The sequence below is a fragment of the Zeus faber genome (genome assembly GCF_960531495.2).
Source record: "Zeus faber genome assembly, chromosome: 20".
In the NCBI taxonomy this organism is placed as follows: Eukaryota; Metazoa; Chordata; class Actinopteri; order Zeiformes; family Zeidae; genus Zeus; species Zeus faber.
In genome coordinates this window covers 18,871,225-18,885,406 of record NC_137207.1, presented here as the reverse complement: position 1 = coordinate 18,885,406, position 14,182 = coordinate 18,871,225, and the positions used below count along the sequence as shown (strand labels likewise).

The window sequence follows — 14,182 nt, the reverse complement described above, 5'->3', positions numbered from 1 at the left end:
CGTAGTGGACAAATGAAAAACACAAGAAGGTATTTTTCGCTACTTAATACGGCTCCATTCCACAGGGGCGCGAAGGAGCCTTACAGCCAGTGAGAAACCCCAAAAACACTTGACTTGTGATTTGTCACATTAGCATGTTTTTCATACCAGGCCAGTAAAGGCATGTTGGGCCAAAATACTGCCTTTTTCACACACACACACACACACACACACACACACACACACACACACACACACACACACACACACACACACACACACCCGGCTGAGTGTTGGCCCCGGGCGCGCAAGACACTGCAGAGTCCAAACGGGATACAGCTAGATTAGATAGCCACAACACAAAAGTCAGAGCGGGGAAATTATAGCTAGACTTTTTTTTTTTTTTTTTTTTTTGTTCAGCCAATTCAGGTGGGTGACATAAGATACATTCCTAGCACGAGACAAAGCCTTTACTTCTCGCCCTAGGGCGGAGGAGTAGCAGCGTTATGCGAGTGGGGTTTTCTTTAGCACAGGACCGAGGCACCGAGGGAGGAGAAGGCAAAAAAACAACAAAATAACAGGGCCAGGGAAGAGAGAGAAGAGAGGGAGAGAACGGTGAGGCATTTCAAGCTTGTTTTACCATCTTCGTCTTTAGCTCAATTATATCTTTCTTTCACTCATAAAAATAGAACCCACACACAACAACACAGAGACCCGCCAGATCAAACAACCGGGGGGAGCTGGTGTATTACTGTAGTTTTGTCAGACATCAGAATGGGCTGCTCATGGCATCTAGGCTGTCGGCGCCCACTCACCAGCCGCTATGAGTCAACAGCAACAATAGCGGGGCTGTCTTAATGTTGACTTGTGCCTCACAACCATCTCTGTTATGGTTTTCACACGTGAAAACAAGATAACCGCTCTGAAATAGAGATTAAGGCGACGCTGGGCTTCCCCCTGACAACAGCATGAGAGGCCTTTCCGTCGTTCTCTTGGCAAGTCCCCTCTGGGCATCACTCGCGTACGTGTGTGTGTGTGTGTGTGTGTGTGTGTGTGTGTGTGTGTGTGTGTGTGTGTGTGTGTGTGTGTGTGTGTGTGTGTGTTCGCTTACGGAACTGCGGAGAACCACCCACTGGAACATTTCCGCGCTTCCAACCCACAAATGCTTTTCACAGGGTCGGAGTAAAGGTAATACCCGAACGGACCCAAGACGTGAGCACTTCGTCGGTATGCCGTTCGCAGGGTCGGGGGGTGACGGCCCCGCCGGGTGCGTGTGTGTGTGTGCCTGTGGAATGCTGAGTCACTGAGCACCAGTCTACCTGCTTCACATTGAAGCGCGCACCGGGGCATGAGCGCACATATGCACGCGCGCACACGCACACGCACAAAAGGCTGAGCATGCCTCAGCATAAGGCAGGCAAGGACCCAAATCCCTCAGCCCCCAAGCCAAGTGGACCCATCCATTGGTAATTGCGAGAGGGATTGGATCTCCGCTGAAATGGCTAAGGGCCTGTGTTCATGTATTTAAGAGGCAGTGCTATGTTTCAGCCTGCCATCTGTGGGTGGACTCTCTCTCTCTCTCTCTCTCTCTCTCTCTCTCTCTCTCTCTCTCTCTCTCTCTCTCTCTCTCTCTCTCTCTCTCTCTCTCTCTCTCTCTCTCTCTCTCTCTCTCTCTCTCTCTCTCTCTCTCTCTCTCTCTCTCTCTCTCTCTCTCTCTCTCTCTCTCTCTCTCTCTCTCTCTCTCTCTCCTTTGTCTCACCGTGGGAGCCTGGTCTCAATTTGAAAAAAAAAAAAAAAAACCTGAACACAAAAAAAAAAAAAAAAAAAAAAAGAGGAGGCAAACAAACATCTGTTAATTATTAATCTTATTGGTTTGTAATGTGCGACAACATTTAGTTAAGCCCAATCGCGGGTGGGTGGGTCCGAGATGTCACTGTAAAAGTTTTAGCCCAACACCGCAACTTGCATTGCATTATTATTCGTATAGTTGTCATGGTTTTTAGAAAAGGTCTGTCAAGTGATTAGGTAATGCAATTGTAGCCTTTCCATTCCGTATTGCTGTGATTTGCTCTGTCAGATTTGAACAGGGAATCTGAATTGATTTGGAACATTTTGGAATTATGATCATGATTATGAATCATCTTGCCAGCGGCCTGATTTGCTTGTGCTGTTTTATAGATGCATGATATTTAAAGTTGACGAGCAGCAATAAAGTCATCATTTGGGCTTCATGCCACACTGGACCAGATCATTGATTAAAGGACTGAAATCTATCTGTAAACGCAAATTGGGAATGAGAGAATTTTTTTTTGGTCCTGAAGATGATAATCTATTGTGTGTGGAGATTTGTTCCCAGAATTGATTGTGTTTGTATTTGGCTCCCATTCCAACGGGATGAGAACCTAGATGGGATTTATAAGTTAATTAGTGTGACTCACGAGGTCTGTGCAGAGATGAAATCAATTATGCCTTTTGGCCACCACTATCTGTGTCAAATGTCAATTAGCCTATATGTTTGTGTAAAATAATGAGACCGAGTGCTTTGTCATATGAGGAGACACCTCGAACAGCTACAGCCATAAGATTAGAAATCAAATAATATTTTTTTTTCCTTGTTCTTAGAAATCAATCTGAACAAGAACATGCATAACCTACAGCCTTTGAGGCACGACAACATGCATAACTGTTTAATAAGCAACTTAAATAAACATAAATAAACCGTGTAGGCGTAGAGAGAACAGAAAGTCCTTCTACGTTAATCTGTCTACAAACGAGTAAAAATGAAAGGTACGGCACTCCTTGATCAAGCAAAATGTCCTGCATAGGCCGAAGCAGTTGACAAAGCTTGGTCAACGAAGGATGGGCAGGGGTGAAGTGAGGAAAACAAAAAGGAGAAATGGAAAAAGACAGCGTGAGAGAGATAAATTAGAAAAAAGGTGAACATTTGTGCAACCTTTTTTGTTTCACAAACCTTTAGTTTTGAGCATAGCGAGCGACTCCCTCAGCCGACCACAAAGGCTCTCAAAGGGTGAAGCAGACACAGACGGGACTCACCCAAGCCTCCCCATGAAGTGTGGTTATTCTAGCGGTCGAGTTTAGTCGGCCAACAGCCGGGCCCAGAAGAGTGAGGACAGATTTGAATAAGTAAAGTTCCTTTCACCACAAAGGCAAAAATAGAGGTGTGAACAGAGGTTAACAAAATAGGGCTTTGGGCTTTTACGCGTAACTCATTTAGCGAGAAGCCCAGTAAAAGGAAAAGTCAACAAAAAGCAATGGACGTAGTGAAATTGTGTCTTATGTATTAAGAGGGGAGCAGAGCTGCTGCTGCACCTCAGAGAAAACCAACATATACACAAAAACAAGTGCTTTTTCCAATGCCTGGCAAACATAACCTGCGTCTGCAGAGGTGCAAGTTAAATCAAGTTCTGCGGGAGTGTGCTGGAACATGCCAGCATCACGACAAGACAGATTTCATCATTGTCTCCATTTTGTGAAACGGCACAAGGCAGGGCCCCGGCCGCACGCTCCTCGCAGAGCGTCCTCTCCGCGTGACAGGGCAGAAGCACCTGAAACCCTGTGAAAACCTTTACGGCTACAAGACACCGGTGAGCATATGAAAGATAAGCTCGGCTGAAATACAGTATGTACTGGTAGCCGTCCCAGGGGCGTTGCGTGGCTGGTAAGGAAAATAACACTGAGGCCGACGCAGAGCACACAGCCGCCCCGTCTGGGTTCAGTGTCGCATCTACAAAAGGACAAGGCTGAGCCATAAACCCAACACTACGACTGGTGTCGGTCCGCCCGTTTTGGGGAAATACGGAATGTATACTGGTGTACGCTGGAGAGTGTCATCCTTCGTCAGACGCGTCAAATACTCATCAGGGGATTAGCCGTGAGGGACGATTGCACATAATCACCAACTGCAACAGTATGTTATCATTAGGAACAACATTACATTTTATATTCCTTCATACCCGAGAAGTGCCTTTTCTCCCGTGACCTGATCTCTTTCTCTCTGCCCAGCAAGCTTAGACAGGGAAGCTCACTGTGCAGCCGTGAGAAAGCCAACCCACAGCCGCGACCGTTCGATAGCTCACAGAGTCCCCGCAGGCCCTGCATCGTAACAGAAGTTTCGGCAAATGTTTGTTTTCTCCCCTCGACCATGTGAGACGGGGAGGGAATGAAACTCAGCCACCGCATAAGTACATATCAGAAGACGGCTGATCTGCCTGCAGATAACACGGCTGCTGACCCCCTGGCTCGGGGTCGCTTCCTGTTGTGTTCCCCAAGTGCTGGCTAAAGACAGAAAGGGCCTTGACCATGGGTGCGATTTCAGCCAGTTAGCTCATAGTTTGTCTCAATATGGCTAGAGTCAGTCTCTGGAGAGGTATTTTCTGGCTTCAAAAGAGGCACTGGCAACAGAGGGGAAAAAAAAAATAATAATAATTCCAAGATGGCCACTAACATTTGGAAATGTTTGCCGACATCGAGCAGGAAACCAATAAGAGTAGAGTTTCCTGTAACTCCGTCACCCTCCCTCCAACAAGCAACAGGAATGAAAGCTTTATTGCTTAATAAAAATAAAAAAATTGCAGGAACTTCATTCCATTATCTTAAGAATCGCAACACTTTGTGGTTCTCTGTATATTCACACACACACACACACACACACACACACACACACACACACACACACACACACGCACACACGCACACACGCGCACACACGCACACACGAGTGCCCTGCCAGAAAATAAACTTAAAAAGGCATGAAAAGGAGCCTTGGCTCTTGATGCCACACTAGTAACAGATCAGCTGTGAAGGTTAAGAAGAAGTAGTGCAGTTCTGCAGCCACGACATTGGCGAAAGTCTGAACCAGGCCCGGAGCAATAAGGAGGCCGACTGTTCCCGTGCAGCTTATTAACATCAATATACAGATTTCTTAAGTGCTGCCCCGCCCCCTCCCCCACAATCATCCCCTCCAGTGCAAACCTGTTCTACATTAAAGAGCAAAGGCTTCTCAAGCTCCCCCTTGGGAACTGTGCTTAGGCCTGCTCATTATTTTAGAAACAGAGAGAGGTGACTGAGCAGAACAATCTCCACCGTGGAGCCCCACCCTCCCGGTAATATCCATAGTGTTTGAACACCCATTAGCTTGTACACACATTAATACCATATAGCCTGCCTGGCCCTGCCCCAGAGTGCTTCTAATCTCATGGATCCATTATGACAGTACGATACTCACATGCGAGTACTGTACATACTGTACCGGAGGAAAAAAGTACAAAGAGCTTTGCCGCATGTCATCCTCTGAGACTTTTTACATGATTAGGACAAATGTACATTTTTTGCATCCTGTTACCGCATTACTAGTAGTAAAGCCAACACTGAATCCCATTACAATACAATTACCATTTGCTGAAACAAAGGCACTTATCTCCAATATTTGATTCTAGAGCAACATGTAAAAAGTTAACATGACAGACGACGCACAATAAAATAGTTGAAATTGAATTTTTCCGGAAGCAATTAGTTCCGTTATTTCTTATGTAAAAGGCACTTTGACTTGCGCTTGTGTATGAGATGTGCTACATAGCTCGCCTAATGAGACTCCATGCTTCACCATAGGGTCTTTACATCATCATTTACGTCATCGATTTAGCAGACGCTTTTGTCCAAAAATGCAGTCAACTCCTATCGGAGTTCAAAAACAAGCCGCGGAGGGAACATAACGATGATAAATTCTCCCACCCGAGAGACCTTAATAGCATTTGAGGAATGACATATCTTTAGTCGCGCACGTCCAGAGCCTTTATGATGTCGGTTGATGTGATCCGATTTGCCCGCAATTTGTTTCCCCCTCTTCTCCCCGCGTTGTCACTCGGGCCTGGGCATTGGGAGCAGCCATTTCTCCCGAGCCTGTGGGGAGTGGGAGGCCTGCGCAGCATCTGGTTGACTTGGAAACAGCTGTGTTTCCACGGATCTGACCGAGGTTTATGGCTGCTCTCAGCTAGCCTGGGATCACGGGGGCCGGTTTGGCTAAACAACGGGAAATCATCTCCCTCCCTCGGTCACGGCTAAAAACCCACTGTGTCCATTAAACTTTTAAAGAAAATGTTTATGGTCCAGTCGCATAAACTACGAGGACCATTTTGACTGACGATAAGTTTTCAGGGACGAATAAATAATGAAGCCCCAACTTAAACTTCTACCGGCCTTTGTAAACAGGCAATTGAATTGACAATAAATCCACAGAATTCAGAATGACAGAATCCAAGTCTCGGCTATGAGCGTGGGCAGCGCACTGAAAAACAGGTTGGACCAAAACGTTAGCGCGTCAGAGCGAGTGAAAGGTTTTCTTTTCTATAAAAGGCTTTTCCAATCTTGTGTTAACTCTTGTGTTTTTTTGGGGGAGTTGCTTTCAGAAAAGAGCAGGAGGCGAAGACAAACACGACAAAACAAACGAGGAGAAAAACAGTTGAAACACGCGACGCAAGTCCAACACACTGGATGCGAACCTGGGATAGCGCTTAGGGCGCGCACAAAAAAACGCCGCTGCATCATTTTACATCATTTAAAAACGGTAATGGCACCGTAAAAGTACCAGTAAAAATCTATGTGGTAATAGCGTTAGAGCTGTTGGACTCGGATGAACAATACATGCAGTATTTGAGTAAGCGTGTGTGTGTGTGCAGTAAAACCTCAAGCAGCAGTCACTCCATAAATCCAGACCACCAGTGCTGTAACACAACCCCTCGTGTAACTCGGTATCGATTTCACATATGTTCTTACGCAGGAGCAACGCCCACTGTTCCCACTACTTATTCTTCTCCCACGAGTCTGTGGGTGGGTTGGGTTGGGGGTGGGGGTGGGGGTAGCATTAATATAATTTAATCCGTATTATCCGGGCGCTGAATTGAGCATCTTGGACACGGCTCAAGGTGTTTTCCGCGTCTGGCGTGGCCTGGACAGACTGGGATCGAACGTGATGTCATCATGCGCTTTGAAGCAGATGGCGGCTGCTCAAGCCACTGAAGTAGTGAGTCGTGCAAAGTGCAACGCGCCGCCCAGAGAGAGATGGCGTGGAAGTACAAGTACACGCACAAGCGCTGAAGGGCACATATAGACACGGATAGGCAAACCCATGCACGCACAGTACAAGAGCGCCAGAAGGCGCACGTACGCCCCACGTCAGCGCATCAATGCATGGAGGGCTGGGTGGGAGAGCGTTCTCTGGATGGCGGCATTAGAGCTGCGTGATGATGGCGGGGATTACTCAGCGTTCTCCGGTCACGTGATCGGGTTCAACGTCGCGGCCCGCTGCCATACATTAAAGTCATCGAGCATGGCGCGCTATCTGGAGCCCTTCTGAATGGGGTGGTTCACAACCAAAACCAAATTCACTGCATTGAGATTACAGGTCGTCTGCAGAGAAGCAGGCTCTGCTGGGAAGGGGGAATAACCTTTAAAAAAAAATATATATATATATATATATATATATATATATATATATATATATTTTAAAGGTGGAAAAGTGCAGTATCTAAATGTGACGTTTCATCATTGTGTCAACAAGACACAATGTGAACCAAAACCAAACTACGGCGCAATAATGTAAGATACATCCCATTACAATTAAGCCATTCCGGTTTCCTTAGGAGTCTTTATCTTTCAGCCCCTGGTTCTGCGTGACCATATGTTTCTATAATTACGCCATAAGACGGGCACCGATAATCTCCACTGACATGAATGATGTGGCAAATTTAGCTCTGCCGGCTAATTCCATTCCATATGTGGGTAAAACCCCCTGATATGTTTGGTGTAATCTCAAAACAAATTAACAAAAAAAATAGTGGGAGGCTTGAGGATGAGGTGGTTGGTAATAGAGAGAGCGCCCTGAAGGAGGAGATTCCACAACCGTGTTCTAGCGCCGCCCTCTTGTGGTCAAAACATGAACAGCCGTCCGTTCCACATTTAGAAAAGTGTTTTGGCTTCATTTGTTTCACCTCTGACAAATTATCTTCTCGTCATTTATCTACATTTTTGTGAGGAAACATTATTTGTTTCTTTGAATGAAGAAAGGCTGCTCCATCAGGAATCATTTTTGAACTGGATAATAGTTCACAAACTATGTATGGCTGTCACAAGGATGACATCGTAGCTGCCAAATAATTGTGATACAAATAATTGTGATTAACAATCAATTAAATAGTCTTTTTTGTCCATTTATGCTACTATAATAGTGGCACAATATACTGCAATAATACATGTTTACCTGTTGCAGAAGAGCCATATATTGGCACTGAACATAACAACTTGGGTGGTTAGTTTTCACCCAATTCAAAATTCTTTTAGTTGCAACATTTCTAACACTGGTTTAAAATTCCCCTGAAATTTTGGATGGAAACATGATTGTGGAATCTGACGATTTTTTACAAAAAGATTGGGATCAGGCGCTCATGTAATATCTGTGACTCCTCTCTCTGTAAGGGTGCTGGCCTGTTGCGGTTCCCCGATTCCGGGACTGACCTGTATTTGCCGGTGCGGACCTGCACGCCTTTCATGCCGCAGTGCTGCGCTCCACCGACATCATTGACCAGATCATCCCCGATCATCAGCGCCTGGGGGGCGGGGGGCGGATTACGAGACTGAGAACATAACAGCACACCTATTCCAGCCACTAAGTCCTCTTGACACACATTCCCCGTTTTTAATTACCTCATGTGGCTGAATGCCCATGTTATCCAGGACACCCTGGAAGAACGCCAAGGAGGGCTTTCCTATAACCTCTGCCTCCAGGTCACAGGCGTACTGGAGGGAGCATGACATTAACATGTTCAAAAGGGCGTTCTGTAATTGTTACCATGTCCATTGAATGCTGATATTGTCGTTGTTAAAGTGCGGAGAGAACACCAACCTCCAGAGCCTTCATGTAAACCCCGACGTCCAATTTCAAACCGTCTGTCTCTTTGTAGTATCTCCTGTGAAACAGGGTGGCCTGTTGTAGTTTAAGTTTGCTAATGCATTAAATGTTTGATCAGGCACACACACACACACACACACACACACACACACACACACACACACACACACACACACACACACACACACACACACACACACACACACACACACACACACACACACACACACACACCCCTTGCCGAGTGAAAACAGCAATGGCTTCTCCAGGCCCATGAGGACCCTGAAGGCATCATTCAGGTTGTCGTAGGTAAACTTCTCCGCCGCGTCTCCGATCACCACGCAGTTTGGGTTGCTCTTGTCAAGGCCGTCGAACTCAGGGACAACTCCTGGGGCAAAACAACAACACAGTACTCACAACCCCACGACACACTGTTCAAGAAGATGCCGCGCACCGGTATCGGTCATGATTTTTCTAAGACCGTCAACATTTTGCACTGACGTTCGTCACGCAGCCAGGCGCTGCTAAAAAAAAAAGCCCTCTCCCTGCGGGGAACAGCCAAAAACAAGGTGCGCTACCGTCATAGACCAGAAGGTGAGGCCGCAAGCCCCTCTCCTTCAGAACGGCCACAGCCGCCGGGGCTGGAGAGAACACCTCCGAGACCGATATGTCAAAGCCCATTCTCTGCAGCTTGGCAACAAACTTCTCCCGGGTGGCCTGGGTTTCATTGGTGCAGAAACGCAACTTCAGGTCCGAGGCCTTGAGTCTGAAATAGAAGAGCGACGCTACAGTCAGCAGGGCTGCTTACATTCTTACGGTTCATTGTTTGATTTCAGGTTCCTTTTTCAGGTTTATTTTTTATTTATTTTTTCTAGGTCCGTTGTATAAATGTACCTATCTTCTAGTTAATGTTTTGGTTTATTATATAGTTCCAATTTTTTTAGGTTTATATTAATTGTTTATCATTAGGTACATTGTATATTGCTATATTAAGTAGCATACTGATATTGTTCCAGGAAAATTCTCTGAATTGTGAAATTGAAAACTACCTGGAACACATCGGCAGGACCTACGAACACGGTTTACGTCTTGTTTGAACCGGTATGTCGCAAACATCTCTTGCGGCTGAAGTTTCATCCAAATCGATCCACATACAAAGCAGAAATTAGCGAAAAAGAGTCCAAATTTTGTCTGTATCAGACGCGGTCCAATGCATTTCTAGCCGAAATATGTCCAACCCGGCTAAAAGTATCTGGAACACAACAATGACATAAGCTACGAACACAGTTAGGGTGTCGTTTAAACCCATATGTCACAGGAATCTCGTGGTTTAAGTTTCATCCAAACCGATCCACATACGGAGCAGAAATGAGTGAAAAACCGAACAACTTTGACTGCAAGTATTAAGCTGGTCTTGCTTGACTGACACGTCACTGTTCGTAAACAAACAGAACGAGATGAGATTTACAGAAAGACTCTTCATGACATCAGCATACTATTTACTATAAATGTGCATTGCCACTGTGTCCTGTGTGCAGTATAGACTGTCGCTCTGTAGCGGTTCGAGATTACAAACTATCAGTTTACGTGTATATTTATGTACTTTCTTACCAGGTAAATGTCTATGGATCAGTTCGATTGATATTTTATCTCTGTCGTCCCCATTACTTTGCTGGATTCACGTAAAATACGAAAAAAAGTAGTCGAGTCGAATCTACTGAAACGTGCAACTGAGTGATGCGTTAAAGATCCAGCGAGACATCGGAAAAATAGAAGCCGTGAAATGGTAATTACTCACAGAAATACCACAACGTTTTTTGTATTTCATGGAAACGTAACTTAGTGAAAATGTAATCCAAGGAAAACAGTCACCAATAAAATGACGTCAATTTGACTGCTATCTTAAATCTCAGAAAATACGTAAACCTACTTAAATACGTCATAATTTACGCACATGAGACCCAACGTCACCTAGCGTCACTGAGACTCCAGAGGTTCTTAGAACAAGGTAAGTTATAACAATGAATAGATTTGGTTGAAATTTAAAAAAAAAAAAAAGCATATCGGTCATACCGATTCTTGGAATTACATGCATGAACGTAACTACGTGATGTTTGTAAGTTCAGTGCATTTTGCTGCATTTCACAAAATCCCAAAATTTGCAACACGTACCTAAAACAAATTAACGGGACCCCGTGCATTGCTGCCTGCAGCTTTAAACAATATTTGTTTATTGTTTTTATATATTTTTTATCTTCCAGTTTATCCTGAGGTATATTGCATGTTGACATTTTCTTTTTTATTCCATTGCTTTATTATTATTGCCTACATTTCATGAGAGCTGCTGTGACACCACAGCTTTCCTCTGGGGATGAATAAACCATCTGTCTGTCTGTCTGTCTGTCTGACTAGATTTTTCAGTTATATCCAGTTGGGGACACCTTCCACTTTCCCAGGCACTACATTTCAAAGCAACCATTTCCACTACATTTCTTATACAGTGATGGCTTTATTATTGAGTTATCAGGAATGATATTTATAATTTGCAAAATCAGATAAAAATGCTGATTTAGGATCGATGGTCAGTGACAGATAACAGAGTAGAGTAGAGCAGCACTTAGTGGGCTGGATTGTGGGCTATTAGCTTATAACAATAGTACATTTAAGTAATTGCACTTAAGTATTTTTAGAGACTTATGGTGCGTAATCGCCGGGGGTCATGACATTTCACTGCATATATGTGTGACCGTATATGTATGTGACAAATAACCTCTTGAATCTTCAGCTGAAATATCAATATGGTGAGTCAATATTGTGTGTGTGTGTGTGTGTGTGTGTGTGAGACACAGACAGACAGACAGACAGACAGACAGACAGACAGACAGACAGACAGACAGACAGACAGACAGACAGACAGACAGACAGACAGACAGACAGACACACACACACACACACACACACACACACACACACACACACACACACACACACACACACACACACACACACACACACACACACGGGAGCGCAAGACACCGCAGAGTCCAAACGTGATACAGCTAGACTGGATGGCCACAACGCAAAAGCCATTAATTTGACACTGTTCGCGGACTAACCTTTTCACCGCCTCGACCGAGCCAGGAATGGGAGCCCCGCCGCCCTCTCCGCTGTCATACAAGACACCGCACATGTCCAGCACAACACCTTTCAAAGCCACCGCAGACTCAGCCCAGCTGGCGTCGGCCATGACGGGAGCTTCTGTGCGGGAGCGCATGCGTGGGGGCAAGGGCTCGTGGGAAACGTAGTTCATACGCGCGCCGACGCTTAAAACTGGAGTTCATGAACGTTCACGATTAGTTCTTTAACTCAAAAACAAAAACAGAAAATATGTTGGCGGCACATGTTTTTTTTTTGTTTTTCAACAGAAATGTTTTAAATGTCGTATTTTTTTAATTTGAGATTATCTTCCCTTAATTGTATGTATAGACATTTGACAGCAATACCGCATTTCTGGACAAGATGGACAAGGGAGCGTGACGACTGAATGGGAATCAAGTTTTATTTGTTTAACGTTAAAAAACATTTCTTGAATTGGACAGCAAAGTCAATTTAGTCCATCAAAGTGTAGGAAAATGTTTATCCATGACTCTAATAACAAAAAAAAAAGTAGTTTTTTATTTATGAATAATTATTTTAAATATTTTCATTGTTAAAACTGTTGTATGTAAGTACATCTGGGGTCTCAGTGACGGTAGGGGATTGTGGTGGTGGTTGTGTCTCGTATACATCAATTATGATGTGTTCACGTAGATTAAAGATAGCAGTCTAATTTACGAAATTTAATTGTTGACTTTTTGCTTATTTATTTATTGAACTACATCTTCAATAAGTTACGTTTTACGTGAAATACCAAAAACATTGTGGTATTTCTGTGAGTAAATAACCATTGCAAGGATTCTATTTTTCGACGCCTCGCTGGATCATGAACGCATCATTCGACTCGACATGGTCGCTAGTTTTTGTGGTATAACGTTTTTTGTTTTTTTCATCAATCCGGTAAAATAGTGGGGACCAGAGATAAAATATAAATCGAACAGATCTACAGACATCTAGCGGGTAAGAAATTATGGTAAATTTAAATGTGTACTGGACGGCTTGACCGAGGAGACAAGGACAGTGGTCAGAAGATGAATATTTATTAAGCACGGGTACAAAGTTTTAAGAACATGCGCCAGGAGTCTGTTCTGGAAGAGAGCCAGAGAGGGAGCGAGAGAGTAAAGGAGAGGGGGGAGAGATGGGGGAGAGAGAGAAGAAAGGGGAGAGATTGGGGAGAGTGAGATAGAGAGCGGAAGGGGGGAGCGAGAAAAAGAGAGCAATCTCTGGTTATACAGTCTCGTGGTGACCTCCATTGGCAGATGTCACAACGGGTGTAAAAGCTGAACGTTGCTTTTTGGCACAAGTTTGATATTTCAACAAAGATAATATGAGACGAAATAACATGACCCTATATGGTTACATGGGAAGTGAAAAATAACGGGGGTAAGTGTGACGACCCATCAAAATAAGCAAAAAACTGCATCATTTTACATCGCTGCTCTCCGACCAGGATTACGTGAATACGTGGAATGCAGACAGTGGATAACTTCACATCACATACTTCAGTTCTTGGCTGTGTGGTCATAGACGTCAGGCAGAAGTTTCTTCAAAAAAATAACATTGGCCGGGGTCAACTGTCTCAAAGTCGATACTGCATGTAGAGGTAGTTCTTCCTCCTTCCCTCCGCCTTCCTCTGTTATCAAGCCGCTGGCATAAAATATGGTGAAAGGTCAACAAGGATTTCAGATCTTGGAAAAATGGAGTACGGTTGACACCAGTCATACTCATCCAGCCAGTGGAACAGCTCTGAGTGAACAGGCAGCTCCGCACCATCATGGAGTGTTGGAAAATTGGAACATGGATTGTAGAAGGATTAGTAATGTCTACAGGCAAATTGCTAAACATATTGCAAGAAATGGACAGAATGCAAGTTGATATTCTTGGAGTTACAGAGACACGCTGGAAAGGAGAAGGAGACTAGTTGACAGACATACCTACAGTTGAAGGAAATCTCATAGTAATGGGGGACTTAAATGCAAAAGGAGGAGAACAAAAAGAGGAAAAGATTGTGGAACCTTTGGGTTTGGATGACAGAAATGAAAGTGGTGAAATGTTAATATCCTTTTGTAACAAGCAAAAATTGATCATCACTAACACATAGTTTGAACAAAAGCGGAATGCAAG

The 14,182-nt window shown here is 44.4% G+C and overlaps 1 protein-coding gene across 2 annotated transcripts in view; it reads right to left on the bottom strand.

Annotated features, from left to right (window-relative positions):
• Positions 1 to 12,149, bottom strand: part of lhpp (phospholysine phosphohistidine inorganic pyrophosphate phosphatase) — a gene marked incomplete at its 5' end in the record, with an annotated part of 40,018 nt that extends 27,869 nt beyond the window's left edge. Inside the window, 6 exons of one of the 2 annotated variants that reach the window (XM_080021029.1) lie at positions 8,509 to 8,600; positions 8,698 to 8,790; positions 8,897 to 8,960; positions 9,137 to 9,290; positions 9,481 to 9,668; positions 12,019 to 12,149. In XM_080021029.1, coding sequence (XP_079877155.1) covers positions 8,509 to 8,600; positions 8,698 to 8,790; positions 8,897 to 8,960; positions 9,137 to 9,290; positions 9,481 to 9,668; positions 12,019 to 12,149 — 722 coding nt within the window. The remainder of the gene's footprint in view (positions 1 to 8,508; positions 8,601 to 8,697; positions 8,791 to 8,896; positions 8,961 to 9,136; positions 9,291 to 9,480; positions 9,669 to 12,018) is intronic. The other variant, XM_080021030.1, reaches the window with a different exon arrangement.
• Positions 12,150 to 14,182: the final 2,033 nt, after the last annotated feature.